This window comes from Pinus tabuliformis, chromosome 2_2 (assembly GCF_031772625.1).
Source record: "Pinus tabuliformis cultivar Carrire ecotype Pingquan chromosome 2_2, CPIR1, whole genome shotgun sequence".
Classification (NCBI taxonomy): Eukaryota; Viridiplantae; Streptophyta; class Pinopsida; order Pinales; family Pinaceae; genus Pinus; species Pinus tabuliformis.
This window is the reverse complement of record NC_142300.1, coordinates 676,842,911-676,865,174: the sequence shown is the minus strand read 5'-3', so window position 1 is coordinate 676,865,174 and position 22,264 is coordinate 676,842,911. Positions and strand designations below refer to the sequence as shown.

Sequence of the window (22,264 nt, the reverse complement as noted above, 5' to 3'; positions counted from 1 at the left end):
TTAACGAAATATGTTTTATAAAATGAATTTACTTTGCAATATAGTATTTTTTAGTATCCTATAGCTATAGTAGTCAGAAAACAAGTTTTTCCTTTCAAATTATGATAAATGTATAAAGGTTTAGCTATGATCTCGTAGAAGATCAAGCTATGGGTCTTAGTTTAGAATAATTTTTTCATTTTTCAATGTAATTATGCCACTGTGTGTGAAAGGTCATGAAAATGGTCATTTATATTCTAAGAGGTTGAGTTAAGTGAGTCTAGGGTTATGAGCCATTCAATTCATGAGTGGGGATATGATGGTGTAGGGATTGCATCATTCAAAAGAGCTAGTGACATCTTGCCAAGCATTTTTGTGATCAAATCATGCCTATACTATGACATCAACCTCCAATACAACAGTCTGAAAGGTTCACTGCACAAAGTCTGCAGGGGGTGTTGTGCTTTTACCAAGGCATCAAATTTTGATGAGGAAATAGGGTTTTTTGAAATTTTTTCCATGTAGGTTTTTTTTTTTTTAAATATTGGGATCAACTCTACATCATTTTTCTTAGTCATAAGATTAGTGTTTGGTCAATTCATGAAGATAAAGATGTGTTGCAGTTCTACTACAAGAAGAAGGTTTGGGGTTTGAAGGTTTGTGTTCAGCCTATAATTTTTCTCATGGTTTTGAAACGTTGTATGGACCATTCCATGCCATCCTAGTACCCCCAGCATGTCAGATGATGACTAAAGATAGTATAAGCTTGGAGCACTACGCTTTCACATGGTCACTGTATTTTCACTATATCTCTTAAATCCTGTACCTATTTTCCATGAAACGTTTACAATATATGCATGGGGGTGAGATGAATAAAATCACATAGTTTCAGGTCAAAATGCCTAATGGTTTTCGAGAAATGAGCCACCGTTATGTACAACCATTTTTGGATTTTATCGAGATCCGTGAGTCAGATTTTTCTCAAAATTTGTGTGGAGGAGGGATATAGTGATATTAAATTTCTACCAAAAAATCATCTCAATCCGGATTAGCATTTAGGATATATTCAAAAATTCAGTCGTTGTGCTTTTGGACAGTCAACTATTTGACCATCAGATTCAACTCCAAAGCTTCCAAAACCAATTTTGAAGACGCTGAAAAGTGGCCATTAGTTTCCAAATTTAGGGGATAAGGTTCATCAACCTCTAACTACTCAAAACACTTGGCAACCTCTTCCAAATCGAATACTCCAGCTCTTAGTTATTCCAAACTTCATTGTAACCAATTCATTTAGGTTCATTTTCATGATTTTATTTCCAACAACTAATCTCTATATTTAGAAATTCCAAATCCACTAATTTGGATTTAATATTATCATTAAAAATATATAAGGCATATGCAGACGAATGTACAGGGAGGTGGTTTGGGCAAGTGTGAGAAGACTTATTTTTTGCGCATATTGTAATTATTTTATGAGTTTTAATGAACTTGGTGGATCAAAAGTACCTGGTTAAATCTCTTCAGAGATTCATGTGATTCAGCTCTCTTATGTGTATGTTTCCTATTCTGTGTGTATCATATTTTTTCTTATGATGTTTAAAATAAAAACTTGTTTCAAAATTCATCTAATTAATGGTGATCTCTTGCAGTCATTTAGACATTCCATATGTTTTTCTTCTTGTAATCATTTTAAGATTCATTCATTGTTTGACGCCTTGAGCTGTTTATATACTTTATTTATTTTTCTCACATTTGCAACTATTAATTGGCATAAGGAAGTGTTTCTATCTTTCCTCTAAACAAATTTTCCTGATTCACCAAGCATCCACCACGTCATTGATTTTAGCTTTTACTAACTTCATGTCCAATGGGTTTTTCTCTACATTGCCACCACACTTATAAACTTTGCTATTTTCCAAAGATATAGCCATTGTTCTTCAGTAAAACTGGTATTTAGTGATTGAGTAGAAAGAGAGAACCCTCTCTGAAGCTGGATGGGCTATATTCCATCTTCCAATCGGTTTGTGGTTACCTTTGATTTTCTCTCTTTGGCCTAGAGAAATTACGGAGTGCTAACCGTATTAAAACCTATATAGTATTAACAAACATACATATTTAACAATTTATCTGTTTACTTTTCATTTAATCAAACTTCCTTTTGATAAATAAAATCAACATTTTTTATTTCTTAACTAAAACACCCCATTCCTCTCACTCATGATAGATAAAATTACCACTTATTTGAATGTAAATAGGAATTTATTGACAAAAATAAGTTTTATAAAAAAAATTACTTTACAATATATTTTTAAAACATGTATAGATCTATTTTAACCATGGACCTAGTAAGTATCTTGAGGGATCAAATCTTTTGAGGTACAAACCTCTTCTAGAATGAAAAACTTGAGAAAATATATGCATCTTGAGAGATGATCCTTCTCAGGGCTTGATAGATATGTGGTTAAAGTGAATCTATATTACTTCTCTCTCTCTACTTATGCATGTATATAGAGAGAGAACCATTAGATGCCCCATGTGCAATTTTCCATTGTTTAAATTTAAATTTTGAAATCATAAAGGGATTTAATGCTTTGAAAATTCTCACTTATTGTGTAGACTACACAACTTGAATTTGTAATTCCAGTAGAACTTTGTTAAATTTTAGACAAAATTGAATCCCTGAACAAAATGTAGAACAATCAAAGTTTTAATTTAATTATCAATAATTATTAAGTGGAGGGTAGGGATTTAATCTCTATAGAATATTCTAAAATATTTTTAGTGTACATAATTTCCGAAATAGTTATGCATTTTTTCCCTTCTAATTAAATTCATTAATTAAAAAAATCTGATATTAAAAACAATGTCATATGAAATGAATTATAGATATTTGGGCATGTGCTATTGATAAGCTATGATATTACAACAAATCCTATTTACATATTAAAAATATCCATGATAAACTAAATGCTAATATCCATAGTTAAGAATCTTGTTACATGTTTTAAAAATATGTATATAAGTTTAAATTATTTATTAATTATTTTTATCAATAATAATAATAATTTTAAATGTTATAGTTTAGTTAACTCTTATGTTTTTTTTAGTTTTAGCAACTTGAGAAATATGATATAGTAATTGGTTCAATGCCTATTACCACTATAGGTAAATCTTAAGCACATACCTAACATGCTCCTAGAGGGATCAAACCTATTCAAAATAAAAATAAAAATTGCATCTTTATATACATATCTTTTTTTTTCATTGTCTAAATTGTATTTTCAAATGCAATATAGAGTACATAATTTAAATTTGCAACTTCAAAAATTTTGTGTTGGATTTTAGGGAAAATTGAAAATATATATATATAGATATATATATATATATATATGTGGGAAAAAAAGTAAAATACTCATATGATTTTGAATGTTTTATCCATAAAACTTATTTTTTTGCAATTGCTTTATATGATATATACACAAATTTTTAAAGCAATATATAGTATATATAAATTTGTTATTAAAATATTTTGCATAACATGCTCATTGAGACATTTTATCTATGGACTAGATTTTCCACATTAAAATATTTTTTTTTGTTTTATATATATATATATATATATATATATATATATATATATATATATATATATTTCCAAACAGTTTATTTAAATTATGTGTTGAAATATTTTTGAAAAATATAAGGTTTAAATATCTTACACGCCCATGTTTTTTACTTATAATTACTTTATCTCTTTTTAAAGTTGATACAAAATTATATTATGGCATGTGGACATCCAAATATTTTATTTAGGACTAAGAGTGCGTGAAATATTTTTACCACATGATTGGACATAGTAGGGCTGAGATTATTGATGTTTTATAATGCTTTTACTTAAAATTGACTAAACATGCATATTCATTGCTTTTCTATTTAGATAATATGTTGTTTATTTTAAGAGGAATATGTGTCAACTCCTCATTGAACATAGACAAAATCACACATCACCCTCATATTGGGCCCTTCTTGGCATAGTGAATTGATGTCTATCGGTATTTGCCTGTCATTTAATTTATATAGTTGTACTATTATATACATAATTGACATTGAAATATTTTAATTAACATGAGTATTGCAATATTTTATTTATAAACCACATCATCTACATTATATTTTTTTGTTTTTCAATATATCTTTAAATATATATCAATATTACTTCATCCTCCACTTTAAAAAAATTATAAAGTTCATATTAGAATAAATTAGTTAACATAGAGGTTCATGTTAACTAGGTTGTATAATGCTCTTGTCGACTCAAATGATAATATTGTATTAATGCATACCATTAACTAAAAGAAAACAAGTAACTACACTGATCATTTTAACAATGAAAAAATAGCAAATGGAGAGTTATGCTACATTTATGTTGATATAAAATATTCTACGTATTGCACTATAGATTTTAAACCATGATATATATATTTATATATAATGAACTTCAATATATACTTTATTTTCTTGTACAATAAAGTGAAATCTTTGGGCTAGTAAGCCCATTCTAAGTAGGGAATCGATATACCCCAAAAAAGGGGCGTGGTATGTTTGGGGACATAACCCAATGATTAGCTCTTTTACATAACACAAAGATACTAACCACTCCCCCAAATCCAATCCCCATTCCTATAACCAATGCTATCAATGATATATTTTCATTGAGTTGACTTAGCCATCCCACTGTTACACTACTATTGTTAATAGCATTATGACCCTTTCTTTCATGTCTTTCATTTTTATTACATGAATCTAAAGGACAACCCCATAAGCACATATTATTTTGAAAGGAAGTTACATTGAAAGTAGAAAATTGTGTCCCTGTTGGGATTTTCCCACAAAGCTTGTTTGAAGAAACATCTAGAACAACCAACTCATGTAACTCAGAGAGATCTTGAGGGATTCGTCCACCCAAATTATTATGTGCCAAATCCAATTGCTCCAAAGTAGATATCTTACTAAGAGTTGCGGGTATGCTGCCTTCCAAATGATTCCAAGATAAATTTAACAACCGCAAGTGGTTCATACTACCAATGCTTGCAGGGATTTCTCCTGTAAGATTATTACAAGACAAATCAAATATAGTATTTGTAGGCAAGAGATATGACAACTCATACTCAAACCTTTTCATATCAATTTCTATTTCTTCAAATGAAGCATTGTGAATTGACACATTTGAAAATTGGGGGAGTCTCTCAAGATGATTTGGTATGCTTCCATTGAATCTGTTGTTGGACAAATCCAACACATGCAATTTGGTGAGATTTGTCATGTGTTGAGGAATACAACCATGCAGATTGTTATAACCAAGGCTTAAAACTCTCAAGTCATGAAAAAATGTCAAGTACAGAGGGAGTTCCCCTGTCAATCCATTTCTCCTTAAATCTAGATGACGAAGATGGGTACAATTGGCCAAAGATGTGGGTAGTACACCAGATAAGTTGTTAGAATGAGCAGAGAAGACTTGCATATTAGTGCAATTTCCAAAGCCATTAGGAATTGACCCCTTCAAGTTGTTTTCTGATAGATCTAATACTGCAAGTGAAAGAAAATCATTTGGAATACTCCTCGAAAAGCTGTTGTTATATAAAGAAAGGTACTCGAGAGCCTTTAAGTGACCTATGGTATATGGGATGAACCCATTTAACTTGTTTGAATACAATCCTAAGTATTGTAATGAATGAAGCTTTCCTATGGCTCTCGGAATTGTCCCTGTAAGATTATTGTTTGAAAGATCAAGCTCTTCAAGGTTCCTTAAATTGGTAATAGCTTCAGGGATGCTACCAGTGAGCTTGTTTTTAGAAAGATATAGGGTGGTTAATTGAGTCAATTTGGCAAGGGATATGGGAATGGTACCACTCAGCTTATTTTCAGAAAGATCTAGGAAGGTCAATTGAGTCAAATTGCCAAGGGCTACAGGGATGCTACCAGTGAGCTTGTTTTCAAAAAGCTCTAGGTTGATCAAGTGAGTCAAATTGCCAAGCGCTACAGGGATGCTACCAGTGAGCTTGTTTCCAAAAAGATCTAGGGAGGTCAAGTGAGTCAATTTGCCAAGGGATATAGGAATGTTACCAGTGAGCTTGTTTTCAGAAAGCTTTAGGTTGGTCAATTGAGTCAAATTGCCAAGGGCTACAGGGATGCTACCAGTGAGCTTGTTTTGAGAAAGGTCTAGGGAGGTCAAGTGAGTCAAATTGCCAAGGGATACAGGGATGCTACCAGTGAGCTTGTTTTGAGAAAGGTCTAGGGAGGTCAAGTGAGTCAAATTGCCAAGGGCTACAGGGATGCTACCAGTGAGCTTGGTGAAAAAAAGATGTAAGAAGGTCAATCGATTCAAATTGGAAAGGGTTACAGGGATGCTACCAGTGAAATTGTTAAAAGAAAGATCTAGAGAGGTCAATCGAGTCAAATTGGAAAGGGTTACAGGGATGCTACCAATGAAATTGTTTCCAAAAAGATCTAGAGTGGTCAATTGAGTCAAATTGGAAATGGCTACAAATATATTATTAGTGAGCATGTTAAATGAAAGGTCTAAGTAAGTCAATGTGGTCAACTTGGCAATGGTTCTAAATATGTCATCACTAAGACCATTTCCAGAAAGGTCTATGTAAGTCAATGTGGTCAAATTGGCAATGACTTTAAGTATGTCGATAGAAAGGTTATTTCCATAAAAACATGAAAGAGCTAAATTGGTCAACTTAGGTAAAGTAGAAATGCCTCTAGGTACTTTAGTGAAACTATTTTCATATATGTATAGCTCACTCAAGGATGTCAAATTAACAATGGCTTCAGGTACATTGAAGTTCTGATAAAGAGAAAGACTTCGGAGGGGAAGAGAGAATATCTCACAAGGAATAGAACCCAACATATTATCATGGGATATGGATAGGTGAGTAAGCTGTGTCAAATTACCCAGCTGTCGTGGTATCCTGCCAAAGGAATCATTGTCGTCAAGAGCAAGGGACTGTAGATTCTGCAGCTGGCCCAATTCCGCTGGAATAGAACTTGAGAGCAGATTTCCACTTAGGTCAAGCGTTCGCAACGCTTTAAGCTGGCCCAATTCCGCTGGAATAAAACTGGAGAGCATATTTTCACTTAGGTCAAGTGTTCTCAACGCTTTAAGCAGGCCCAACTGTGCTGGAATAGGATCCGAGAGCGAGTTTATGCTCAGATTAAGTGTTTGCAACGCTTTTAGCTCACCAAATTCGGGTGGAATTCTTCCTGCGAAAGAATTAGCAAAGACACTCTCATAGATATTCAAACCTCTCTACAAAATACACAAGAACATATTGATTTTTTGCAGCTTGAATCTCAATTGCAACAGGAAGAATTACAGAAGTATAGTCATAATTCTGAACTTGTTTTTGTTAAAAAAATTGACACAAAATCCCATCAACATGCATAAACTAATCAAGACAGTAAAGTTAAGGCTGATTCAAGAGTAGATGTGAATGCAAATTTAGAAGTCCAGCCTACACTTCCCAAGCCAATCATCAGACCTTGGGAAGAGCTTGTCCATAACAAGTGCAAAACCGAACTTGGATATGCTAAGGAGGTTTCCTTTCACATTCCAGATTGCCCAAATCCCATCCAGTTTTAGAGTGCTGGATTCCTTCATGACAGTTCACCTTCAACTATTCCTCTTGCACAACAACAACAATAGATTATGAAATGCCAACACTGTGACCGAGTTGGCCATCTAAAAGATCATTGTTTTGATCTTCATCCATGTAAGCATTGTCAGAAAACCAGTCATTCTTCAAACAAATGCTTCAAAAACAAACCTCCTGCAAGAACAAAGATTCATCTTGGATGGATCGCTTGTTGGCAATGGGAATCAATAGCCAAGAAGATATTCTAGTCATATGCCAGAACTTGTTCTAGAGTATTGAACAGTCTTGCAGTTGATTTTTCTCCATCATCTCACCTTGTATCTAACAAGGGGGGAATGATGGTCATCTACAAGCTTCGAATCCACATCAAGTGAGCCTAAGCCACAACCTGCCATAATAGATTCAGAGTTGTATTCAGAGACAAAGATTCCCCTGAGCGTGCCTTCAGTTCGTGATTCCTCTCCAAATAATTGGGGACACTTCCTCTAGCAGAAGACTTCAACTTCTTGCCAGCTTTCGAAGAGTTCCAGGAATTTCATTAAGCATTCCATAGTTGTTGGTCATCCTTAAACCATCACATGTTGAGACCTCCCTTTCATGGTTTGAAGGTTTCCCTCTTCAAAACATCAGGAGCAATTCCTCTAGCAGAAGACCTAAGCTTCATGCCAAACTTGGAAGAGTTCTAGGAATTTCACTAAGTGTTCCAGTGTTGGTGGTCATCCTTAAACCACCCCCCTTATACCAACATTTCAGAGAGCATATTCAACCTAGTGCTGCCATGCATTTTTGCACATTTTGTATTACAACTCTCTTCTTGGATTCATACATACCCCTTTGGATTAAGGGGGGGAATGTTGGACACCTAATCCTCTATGGGTTGGTGTAGAATGTGAATAGCCATGAGAGTCCAAGAGACCTTGGGATGTGGAACCCAATGGTCACACAAATTTACTATAAATGCATATCCTTGTTAATAATAGACAAACTCTCATGCCTATCATTCATCTTCTGTTTCTGCCATGTATATGTTTAACAGAAACTATAGATAAATGTAGAAGTCTTATTTATGTAGATTCGAATTATATGTTTTCTTGAAATAGTAATAGTATTTACTATTTTCAGTAGAATTTTCTCTTGACATATATTAGAATATTAAAATTTATTCCTTGCTTATTTCCACTATATTTTTTTTTAACCTTAATCATTTAATGATTTTTTTTTTTTTTTATGGTGCACTAGTGGACATTGAGACTTCCAATATGGAGGAAAAAAATTAATATTGTTTGATAATGTTATGTCTCTTTTAGGTTGCACTAACGGAATGCCTAATAAATTATGAGGAAACCTACAAGGAAGGATATTAACATTAACAAGAAATCTTCATTTTTTTCTCCATATATACATATTTTGAAAAAATAGTTGTCCATAAGAACATTGTATTCTCTACAAGTCTACATTTTTTGGTAACAAGATTTCATTATTAAGTACTCAAAGGTTGCACTAATGGAAACATATACATTATATTTTGCATGAAAAATAACATACCAATATTAGGAAGACTCAAAGTTCATATAGTATTCATATAGTTAAGCAAAATCTCTACACATAAAAAACTATATATTTGGAAATCTAAGTCGTTTTCCTACATTTCCTCTTTTTACACCATCTTCAAATTCATTGCATAAATACCTATATTCATCCCTTGAAGTTAATATATTGTTTCTTTTCAAGGTTTACATTGCCACTAACTCATCATTAATTTGCACCCACTCTCCATATTATTCTCTTTTATTTTGTTTATTTATTTTTTAACCCAATATATAAATATAATTTCATTTTCAAACTATATAAATCATATTTTCAAATATAAAAATATATATTCTTTTAAATAGGGCAAGAGGAACTCTACTACTGAGTGAACTCTACAACTGAGTACATAGGAGTTGTTTTCATGTAATGTTACATTTAAAAATAGCAAAAAAATATTTGTATTAGCAAATAAAAAAATAGTAATAACAAAATGTTCTTTTAAAGTCTGCCATAAATAAATGCTACAATTTTTATCTTAATTTTACATCAAAACAACGTAATTGAAAGAAAAAAAATGAGGAATACATTTAATTCCTTAATTTCTTTTGAATGTGAGGAACATGTGAATTGATATGTTGTATTTAAAAAAAAAAAAAAAAATCAATGTGAAAGAGAGAGAGAGATCTTATTCCATTAATGCATGTTTATAATTTAGTGTATGATTTTGTAGTTTGTTCAATGGTTAATATAGAGTTTCTATGTAATATTTTAATAACAAGAAAGATTCAATGGAAATACAGATAGAATATGTAAAGTAAATGAAAATAAATGATGGTTATAGGGTGTTGTTCAAGATGAATGAAATTGTAATTCCTTTTATTCATAGGTCTTTCTAAGTAGATTGATATGCAACATTTAAAAAGAACATTAATAACAAAAAAATCATGTAATTGTCTATTTATTTATAGAGAGAGTATATGTCTACATTATTTAAATCAAATGAAAAGAAAGTTTGTAGTTAAAACATTTTGATAGTGTGATCATTGAGATAAGGTTATGCGTATTTTTTTTCATGGCTAGAATGAAGTTTGACACATGACATATATGTAACTAAGTAGCATAAATCCATGTTAACCCTTGATCTATAGAGTGATCAAATGTATAAAGGTGCAAATATTTCTTCAATTTTTGCACATTGAAGCAATTACAATTCTCCATCAAAGGTTGAATTAGAAAGAACTTATTAATGGAATAAGATATCTCACTCTCGTATATGATGTTAAAAAAACAATTCCAAACATGCATATTCAAATATTTGATTTATAATTCACATTATTTTTTTTTGTTATTAATATTTTTTAATGTTATATATCAACATTATGTTACAACTAAAATAAATTACACATTTTTTAAGAAAAATTTCAATTTAAATTACCTTATTTTCTCTATATCATATTATGTTATTTAATATGGACATTGAAATATTTTATCTATGGCCTGCACTAAAACATGTTTTATTAGTATATTTTTATTTTAAATTTTGGATGTTAATTTAACATAAAATGAATCACACAGCAAGGTAGATCCATCTTAACCTTGAATCTATCAAGCATTCAGAGGGATCAAATAGTGCAAAACTAATATATATATATAACACTTTCTTTGTTTATTTATCATTCAATCATAATTCCTAAGAAATAACCAAATTATAAGTTTATTTAAAATAATAATAATAATAATAATAATAGTCAATATATAAATTGAAAATAAATATATTTTAAAAAAGCATGTAACAATATTCTTAATATGTGAGGATTTGTTACAATATCATGACTTATCAATACCACACACTCAAAATACCATAACTCATTTTATATGACACTTGTTCATATGACATTCTTTCTAATTAATGACTTTAATTAAAATGACGTAACTACTTAAATAATTATCATCTTTTGATTTGTGAAGACTACTAAAAATATTCTAGAATATTCTATGGATTTTAAATCTCTACCATCCACCTAATAATTATAGATAATTAAATTAAAATTCTGGATGCCGCATTCCAAAATAAACATGTTTATGGGCATAATTACTACTTCATCATAATGTGAGTACGATTTCATTGACACAATGAAATAAGTATTGTAAAAAAAATTCACATTGCAATATAGTATTAAAACCAATATAGATCCATCTTAACTGTCTATCTAGCAAGCTTTTGACACAATGAAATAAGTATTATAAAAAGAATTCACATTGCAATATAGTATAAAAACCAATATAGATCCATCTTAACCGTCTATTGAGCAAGCTTTGAGACAGGTCAAATCTCTTGAGATTCATTGAAATAATGAAATAAATGTCTCTCTTTAAATTTTTGAATGCATAAAAGAATTTAATGGATTGAAAATCTTCATTTATTGTTTAGATTACACAACTTAAATTTGTAATTCCAATAAATCTTTATTGTATTCCATAAAGAATTGACGAAAAATATACATAAACAAAAGCCAAAATGTAATAGAGTGAAACTACTTCATATATTTTCACGATAATTATTTTTTCAATTTCTTTATATAGTATATATAATTTTTCAAACCATGTAATTGGGATTGAAATATTTTACTTAACATCAACACTGAAATATCTTATATATAAACCACATCATCCACATTAAAATGTTTTTTTTTTTACAATATATCTCAAAATATATGTCAATATTACTTTGTCCTCCATATTGAAAATTTTATGAAGTTGATATAAAATAAACTAATTAAAAGTATAAAAATTATACATTTTCCTTACACTGAAAACTAAAATATAATATTTTTTTAAACTATTTTTAATTATTTTAGTTATTTAACATTTACATAAAATTATGTTACTTTACATGGATATCAAAATATTTTATTTATTGTAAAGAGTGAGTGGAAAATTATTGATGTTTTATTATAAGTTTTGATTCTATCCCACAATATTTTATTTTTATTTAGTGAATAATTTATTTTCATTTTTAAGACGACACATGTCAATTCTAAGTTGAGCAAGAAAAATGTTATGCATTGAGTCATGTTGGGTGGTAGAATGCCTTTAGACCTAAATGATAATAATATATTAGTGCATACCAATAATGTAGAGTTGTGTTACATTTATGTTTATATAAAATTATGTATTGCATCATAGATTTAAACCATGATATATAGATGTTAAACATGTTTATAGATATGTTAAATATATTTATAAATATAATTATCATGTAATTTGACTCACATGGGGATTTGAAACTTGAATATAATGGTTTACATAATGCTTCATAACACAACTATCCTAAAGTGAAATCTTTATTTTCTTGTACAATAAAGTGAAATCTTTGGGCTAGTAAGCCCATTCTAAGTAGGGGATCGATATACCCCAAAAAAGGGGTGTGGTATGTTTGGGGACATAACCCAATGATTAGCTTTTTTACATAACACAAAGATACTAACCACTCCCCCAAATCCAATGCCTATTCCTATAACCAATGCTATCAATGATATATTTTCATTGAGTTGACTTAGCCATCCCACTGTTACACTACTATTGTTAATAGCATTATCACCCTTTCTTTCATGTCTTTCATCTTCATTACATGAATCTAAAGGACAACCCCATAAGCACATATTATTTTGAAAGGAAGTTACATTGAAAGTAGAAAATTGTGTCCCTGTTGGGATTTTCCCACAAAGCTTGTTTGAAGAAACATCTAGAACAGCCAACTCATGTAACTCAGAGAGATCTTGAGGGATTGGTCCACCCAAATTATTATGTGCCAAATCCAATTGCTCCAAAGTAGATATCTTACTAAGAGTTGCGGGTATGCTGCCTTCCAAATGATTCCAAGATAAATTCAACAACCGCAAGTGGTTCATACTACCAATGCTTGCAGGGATTTCTCCTGTAAGATTATTACAAGACAAATCAAATATAGTATTTGTAGGCAAGAGATATGACAACTCATACTCAATCCCTTTCATATCAATTTCTATTTCTTCATCTGAACCATCCTCAATTGACACATTTGAAAATTTGGAGAGTCTCTCAAGATGATCTAGTATGCTTCCACTGAATCTGTTGTTGGACAAATCCAACAAATGCAATTTGATGAGATTTGTGATGTGTTGAGGAATACAACCATGCAGATTATTATAACCAAGGCTTAAAACTTTCAAGTCATGAAAAAATGTCAAGTATAGAGGGAGTTCCCCTATCAATCCATTTCTCCTTAAATCTAGTTGTTAAAGATGGGTACAATTGGCCAAATATGTGGGAAGTACCCCAAATAAGTTGTTAGAATGAGCAGAGAAGACTTGCATATTAGTGCAATTTCCAAAGCCATTAGGAATTGACCCCTTCAAGTTGTTTTCTGATAGATCTAATAATGCAAGTGAATTCAAATCATTAATACTATTTGGAATACTCCCTGAAAAGCTGTTGTTATATAAAGAAAGGTACTTGAGAGCCTTTAAGTGACCTATGGTATATGGGATGAACCCGTTTAACTTGTTTGAATCCAAATATAAGTATTGTAATGAATGAAGTTTTCCTATGGCTCTCGGAATTGCCCCTGTAAGATTGTTGTTTGAAAAATCAAGGTCATAAAGGTTCCTTAAATTGGTAATAGCTTCAGGGATGCTACCAGTGAGCTTGTTTTCAAAAAGATCTAGGTCGATCAATTGAGTCAAATTGCCAAGGGCTACAGGGATGTTACCAGTGAGCTTGTTTTCAGAAAGACCTAAGCTGGTCAATTGAGTCAAATTGCGAAGGGCTATAGGGATGTTACCAGTGAGCTTGTTTCCAGAAGGATATAGGGAGGTCAACTGAGTCAAATTGCCAAGGGCTACAAGGATGTTACCAGTGAGCTTGTTTCCAGAAAGATATAGGGAGGTCAAGTGAGTCAATTTGGCAAGGGATATAGGGATGTTACCAATGAGCTTATTATCAGAAAGGTCTAGGGAGGTCAAGTGAGTCAAATTGCAATGGGCTACAGGGATGCTACCAGTGATATTGTTGAAACAAAGACTTAAGAAGGTCAATCGAGTCAAATTGGAAAGGGTTACAGGGATACTACCAATGAAATTGTTTCCATAAATATCAAGAGTAGTCAATTGAGTCAAATTGGAAATAGATGCATATATATTATTAGTGAGCATGTTAAAGGAAAGGTCTAAGTAAGTCAATGTGGTCAACTTGGAAATGGTTCTAAATATGTCATCACTAAGACCATTTCGAGAAAGGTCTAAGTAATTCAATGTGGTCAAATTGGCAATGACTTTAAGTATGTTGATAGAAAGGTTATTTCCATAAAACCATGAAAGAGAAAGACTTCGGAGGGGAAGAGAGAATATCTCACAAGGAATAGAACCCAACATATTATCACGAGATATGGATAGGTGAGTAAGTTGTGTCAAATTACCCAACTCTCGTGGTATCTTTCCAGAGAAATCATTGTGGTCAAGAACAAGGGACTGTAGATTCTGCAGCTGGCCCAGTTCTGCTGGAATAGAATTGGAGAGCATATTTCCACTTAGGTCAAGCGTTCGCAATGCCTTAAGCACTGCCAACTCTACTAGAAGAGGACCCGAGAGCCAATTTTTGCTCAGATTAAGTGTTCGCAACACTTTCATCTCGCCAAAGTTGGGTGGAATTCTTCCTGTGAATGAATTAGCAAAAACATTCAAAGAGTGCAACAATGAAAGGTTCGCAAAAACATTCAAAGAGTGCAGCAAAATTTTGTGTTGGATTTTAGGGAAAATTGATATATATATATATATATATATATATATATGGGAAAAAAGGTAAAATACTAATATGATTTTGAATGTTTTATCCATAAAAACTTATTTTTTGCAATTGATTTATATGATATATACACAAATTTTTAAAGCAATATATAGTATATATAAATTTGTTATTAAAATATTTTGCATAACATGGTCATTGAGACATTTTATCAATGGACTAGATTTTCCACATTTAAATAGTTTTTTTGTTATATATATATATATATATATATATATATATATATATATATATATATATATATATATTTCCAAATAGTTTATTTAAATTATGTGTTGAAATATTTTTGAAAAATATAAGGTTTAAATATCTTACACGCCCATTTTTTTACTTGTAATTACTTTATCTCTTTTTGAAGTTGATACAAAATTATATTATGGCATGTGGACATCCAAACATTTTATTTAGGACTAAGAGTGCGTGAAATATTTTTACCACATGATTGGACATAGTAGGGTTGAGTTATTGATGTTTGATGATTGACTAAACATGCATATTCATTGCTTTTCTATTTAGATTCTATGTTGTTTATTTTAAGAAGAATACGTGTCAACTCCTCATTGAATATAGACAAAATCACACATCACCCTCATATTGGGCCCTTCTTGGCATAATGAATTGATGTCTATCGGTATTTCCCTGTCATTTAATTTATATAGTTGTACTATTATATACATAATTGACATTGAAATATTCTAATTAACATGAGTATTGAAATATTTTATTTATAAACCAAATCATCTACATTATATTTTTTTGTTTTTCAATATATCTTTAAATATATATCAATATTACTTCATCCTCCACTTTAAAAAAAATTATGAAGTTCATATTAGAATAAATTAGTTAACATATAGGTTCGGGTCATGTTAACTAGGTTGTATAATGCTCTTGTCGACTCAAATGATAATATTGTATTAATGCATACCATTAACTAAAAGAAAACAAGTAACTACACTGATCATTTTAACAATGAAAAAATAGCAAATGGAGAGTTATGCTACATTTATGTTGATATAAAATATTCTACGTATTGCACTATAGATTTTAAACCATGATATATATATATATATATATATCTATATATAATGAACTTCAATATATACTTTATTTTCTTGTACAATAAAGTGAAATCTTTGGGCTAGTAAGCCCATTCTAAGTAGGGAATCGATATACCCCAAAAAAGGGGCGTGGTATGTTTGGGGACATAACCCAATGATTAGCTCTTTTACATAACACAAAGATACTAACCACTCCCCCAAATCCAATCCCCATTCCTATAACCAATGCTATCAATGATATATTTTCATTGAGTTGACTTAGCCATCCCACTGTTACACTACTATTGTTAATAGCATTATCGCCCTTTCTTTCATGTCTTTCATCTTCATTACATGAATCTAAAGGACAACCCCATAAGAACATATTATTTTGAAAGGAAGTTACATTAAAAGTAGAAAATTGTGTCCCTGTTTGGATTTTCCCACAAAGCTTGTTTGAAGAAACATCTAGAACAGCCAACTCATGTAACTCAGAGAGATCTTGAGGGATTGGTCCACCCAAATTATTATGTGCCAAATCCAATTGCTCCAAAGTAGATATTTGACTAAGAGTTGCAGGTATTTTCCCTTCCAAATGATTCCAAGATAAATTCAACAACCGCAAGTGGTTCATACTACCAATGCTTGCAGGGATTTCTCCTATAAGATTATTACAAGACAAATCAAATATAGTATTTGTAGGCGAGAGATATGACAACTCATACTCAAACCCTTTCATATCAATTTCTATTTCTTCATCTGAATCATCTTTAATTGACACATTTGCAAATTTGGAGAGTCTCTCAAGATGAACTGGTATGCTTCCATTGAATCTGTTGTTGGACAAATCCAACACATGCAATTTGGTGAGATTTGTCATGTGCTGAGGAATACAACCATGCAAATTATTATAACCAAGGATTAAAACTTTCAAGTCATGAAGATCTGTCAAGTACAGAGGGAGTTCCCCTGTCAATCCATTTCTCCTTAAATCCAGCTGTAAAACATATTTTTATTTTTTATTTGAAAGTCTGATGCTATTTTTCATTAAATTCATTTTGAAATTAAAGATTAAATCTTTGATATGGAAAATTTCTAAAATATTAATTATAAAAAATAAAATTATTTTCAATAAATTCCATAAATATATATTAACACAAATAATTTAAAAAAAAAAAAAAAATAATATCGCTCTTTAAATCACAGGAATAAATTATTAAAACAATTTAATTATAATTATTTTATTTTTAAATTTTCTTTGTTTCGATAAAAATTAATAAATAAATTAAACTTAACCTCCAAAAATGTTGAGGATTCAGCCTTCGGTAATAACAGTCAAATATGAAAAGTTTTCCATGTTGAGATATATATGAGGAGAAAACAGTAACTCGTTACCAAAATATCGAAATTGTTCGTAAATTTTATTAAAAACGTACTGGATGGTAAGTTGTTGATGAGCTAAAATAAAAGGTGGGCTGTTAAACCGATCCAAAAATGGGGAAGAAGAATATGAGAGGTCTACAAAAATTTGGAATAATGGAGGGCGTTAGATGCTCTATCTCCCTTAAGTCAAGTCAATAGAATAGCCTTTCAATTTCCCAAGTCAAGTCAATAGAATAGTCTTTCGATTTCGCAAATCCATCTCCCCGTCTTTCCCTTTCCGGGCAGAATTTTGAAAAGCACCTCTCCAACTTTGGAATTTGATTTTGCATCGTAGATGTATCCATTCATGGAATTTATGCAACATTAAAAAAAGAATATTGTCTTTAATATTTCCAGTTTAATATTTCCAGTTTCTAGACTTTTAATATTTAGAATCAATTTGCAAATAATTTTACCTGTATATTTTATACATATTTTTTTCGCTCCACTAAAATAAATTTTCCAAACTTTTAAAATTTTAATATTTAAAATCAATTTACCAATAATCCCACCCATATATTCTATACATGCGATTTCTTCGCTCCACTGACAAGAAATCGATTGCGATTTCTTGGCTCCACTAAAATCGATTTCTCACTATGTCCCGCTCATCTCTGACTCCATTTTCTAACGTACACATCTTCATTCACGGAATCTACGCAACATTTCAAGAGAAAGGCCTTTCAATTGAACAAATTTCGGGCCCCACAAGCCAATGAGTGCAATATTTCACGGGGAATTTTGGGCCCTCTGACCCACTCAACAAAAGTCTATACACGCGGTTTCTTTGCTCCACTAAACTCGATTTCTTCGTCGCTATACCCAACATCACTCAACTCATTCATAGAATCTACGCAACATTTCACGAGAATTGAACAAATTTGATGGAAGAAAATTGTGGAATATTTCACGGGGAATGCTTTTTGATGGAAGAAATTTGTGGCTCTATGCACCACTCAAGTAAGTCAAGTCAAATACCTACCTCCCCTGTAATTGTAATTGTATGACATCCATTTTCTCTCTCCAGTTCAGTGTCACACACGATTGCAGTTTAACATCACTTCTCTCCGACTCAGTTTCTTTTATTTTCAATAATTCCATATTTCTCCCATTAACTAATTACGCTGCTCCAAGATATTTGTTTCACCATGCATATACAATTTGTTTCACCACGCATATACTATTTTCATGGAGGCGCAAAGATCATGTCTAATTTTTTTATTAATATATATATATATATATATATATATATATATATATATATATATATATATAGCACATGCGATTTCCAATAAATATATTATTGTGTTTGAATTTCATATTAAATGACTTATTCTTATTAAACAAGGAGGTTCTCACTTATTAAGAAACTTAAATATAATAATTTAGAAATTTAATTTAATTTAATTTTTTCTTTACAACACTGCCCTTTATCTCTAATTAAAATTTAATTAGAAAATATATTATAATTAATTACCAAAGTAGCTTAATTGCCTAACCATTTTATGGAGGCATAAAATGGGAGGGGGCTATGGAGGAGACAAAACAGAGGAGAGGTATGCACTAGCTTTAATTTGTTATTCATTCTTTCTAATTTTAATATTATTTGAGTTATAAGAAGCAAAACCAATAGGTGGCAGTAGATAATTTTCAAAAGGAAGATATTGTATAATGAGCAACTCGACTCATCCTTTGGACACATTATTTTAAGTAACTTGATTTTCTATCATTTTATTTGTTTTTTGAAGGTCTAGTTTTTATCCATCGAGTGCTAATAGCCATTTTTTTTAGAGAATTAGGTTGTCTACCTGTATGTCAAAGCATCTTAAGGTGTTTTACAGGTTGTCACGTCCAATTTATTTTTCTTTCCTAGACTTCTGCATATGAGTTTTTGCATTGCAATTGTTTAGAATATGATCGGGTCAATGGTTCTTCAAAAGAATTTATATTTTTATTATATTGTACTCACATAATTTTTATTAATAAAAACCATCCTCTTTTCTCTATACTTTCTCTGTGTATACTTCTCGCAAAATTTCGTATCTTTTATTGGGAGTTTATTTTCTTTAATTTACAAATTAATGCAATTGACGCTCTACAACTTTTGGAGGCCAAAAAGTCTTAAAACTCTGATAAGGGTTTTCTACTTCCCATGTTTTATTTTTATTTATGTTCATAGATCTTTAATTTTCTTATTTATATTTCCAAACCTTTTATAAAATTTCAGGCATTATTCTCTAAAGGTGTCTTTTAATTTATTTTTCTGCTTAGGCCTTCCTTTAGTGCTACCTAGAAGGATCTTAACGTTATCAAGCAATCTTCATTTTTTTCTCCATATATAGATATTTTGAAAAGAATAATTGTGCATAAGAACATTGTGTTCTCTACAACTCTACAATTTTTTGTAACAAGATTTCATTATTAAGTAATTAATGTTGCACTAATGGAAACATATATATTATATTTTGCATGAAAAATAGCATACCAATGTTAGGAAAACTCAAAATTCATATAGTTAAACACAATCTCTGTAAATAAAAACTATATATTTGGAAAGCTAAGTCATTTTCCTACATTTCCTCTCGTTACACCATCTTCAAATTCATTGCATAAGTACCTATATTCATCCCTTGAAGTTAATATATTGTTTTGTTTTCACGATTTGCATTACCACTAACTCATCATGGCAAACCATCATTATTTTGCACCCAGTCTCCATATTGTTTTCTTTTCTTTTCTTTATTTATTCTTTAACACCAATAAATAAATAATATTTCATTTTCAAACTATATAAATCATTTTTTCAAATATAAAAATATATGATTTTTTAAATGCGCCAAGAGGCACTCTACAACTCAGTCCGGGGAGGGGAGAGTAGTTTTTTTTTTCCACTGGAAAAATCATAATTTTATTCATATTGAGTAAAATTACATGTTGTAGATGCTTGAAAACAACATATGCTTTATCAAAACTTTTCCTGTGCTTCAGGAAACTAAAAAGATATTCAGCCTAAACTATGTTTTTCTTCCTTTCTTTTTTTCCACTTTCCGCCGGGAGGGGAGAGTAGTTGTTGTCATGTAATGTTACATTTAAAAATAGAAAAACAATATTTATATTAACAAATCAAAAAATAGAAATAATAAAAATTTCTTTTAAAGTCGGCCATTAATAAATGCTTCAATTTTTATCTTAATTTTACACCAAGACAAAGTAATTGAACGAAAGAAAATGGGGAATACATGTAATTCCTTCCTTTGTTTTGGATGTGAGGAAGATGTGAATTGATATGTTATATTTAAATAAATTAATTTAAAAAAGTCAATGTGAATGACATATATATATATATATATATATATATATATATATATATATATATAGCAAGAGAGAGAGAGAGAGAGAGAGAGAGAGAGAGAGAGAGAGAGCTCGTATTCCATTAATACATGCTTTCTAATTTAATGTATGAGGAAGATTTTGTAGTTTGTTCAATGGCTAATATAGAGTTTACTTGTAATATTTTAATAACAAGAAAGATTCAATGTAAATATAGATAGAATATGTAAAGTAAATGAAAAAAAAGGTGATGATTCCACCAGAGTAGGATCTTTAGCACTTGATCTTGGCAATTTAGATTGTGGGAGACATGGGATGTGCTTCTTAATGCAGCCCGGGCGAGCATTCTAATTCTACAACTGAAGTTGAATAAGCTGGAGCTCTTTTTGAATGTCTTAAAGGCGCAGCTCGGCCTCACTTTTCGTCGCTGTGTTGGTGGCCGCAACCATTAATTTGGCCATTATGAATTTCATTAACCAGTAGAGATGGATAGACTGTCTAAACAGGGTGAGACAATCACGAGTGTACCTAGGGTCCATGATAAGCTCCCCCAATCTTTGGCTGGTGGTTTAAGATCAGCTTTCAAATTCAACTTTGCCTCCCAAATCGCGATCAATTGTTTCACCTGCACCAGGGTCCCTTCACAATATGCTTGAACGGTGGCTTGGAGAATCTCAGAGTTCATTTTCTGACCCCTCTATCGCATAGTCCTTTGTCACACAGTCCCCTGCCGTGCAGCCCTCTGTCATGCATTCTGACCGGAAGATGAACTAACTTATCTACCTTTTCCTTCTTAGTGTCTGCGGACCCTTCCACCTCAGCTGAGGCTCCAACACGAGGCTGAGACTTCACCATATCTTCTAAGGCAAACCCCCTTTCTTCACCCTTCTCCCACTATCCTGCACTTGTAAACCAACCCACTATGTAGAGGTAGGAAGTGGATACGGCGTAGGCAAACCTGGAATATGATTCTTACAGAGAACCACACGAAAGACAAGCATTAACTTAATGTATGACCATAAAAACAAATGAAACGCAATATGACATTGTGTCCCCTTAGAATTCCCCCACTCGAGCCAGTAAACATACATAAATAGTAACCCTATAGGATTGGGAGGTAACAACAAAATAAAAATGGTGTCCCCCATCCACCCCTGAGCCTTGAGTTCGCAGACTAAGCCCTGATCATTTACCAGAAGCCTTACTCTCCATAGGGCTTGCCCAAACAATTCAAGCTTAAAACAGAGAACCCAATTATTAACATTCAGAGGAAATGTCATGAGAAAAAACCAGAAACTATTAAACATGCCCATGTGAGAAAGGATGTTGCCAAAAAATATAGAAATCAACATTACATAGTCGAGAAGGCCAATATTACCAGTCACAAAAACTGCTAGTTTAACTAGTGTTTCCTTTCCCCTCCAGGCATAAGGCTTATCATGAGTAGAAGCCCCCAACCTA

General features: G+C 31.3%; 1 protein-coding gene across 1 annotated transcript in view; it reads right to left on the bottom strand.

Annotated features, from left to right (window-relative positions):
• Nucleotides 1–4,470: 4,470 nt before the first annotated feature.
• Nucleotides 4,471–22,264, bottom strand: part of LOC149194462 (uncharacterized) — a 122,843-nt gene continuing 105,049 nt past the window's right edge. The window contains exon 2 of the mRNA XM_089405093.1: nt 4,471–7,248. Within this exon, the coding sequence (XP_089261219.1) occupies nt 4,538–7,248 (2,711 nt within the window). The 3' untranslated portion in view covers nt 4,471–4,537. The remainder of the gene's footprint in view (nt 7,249–22,264) is intronic.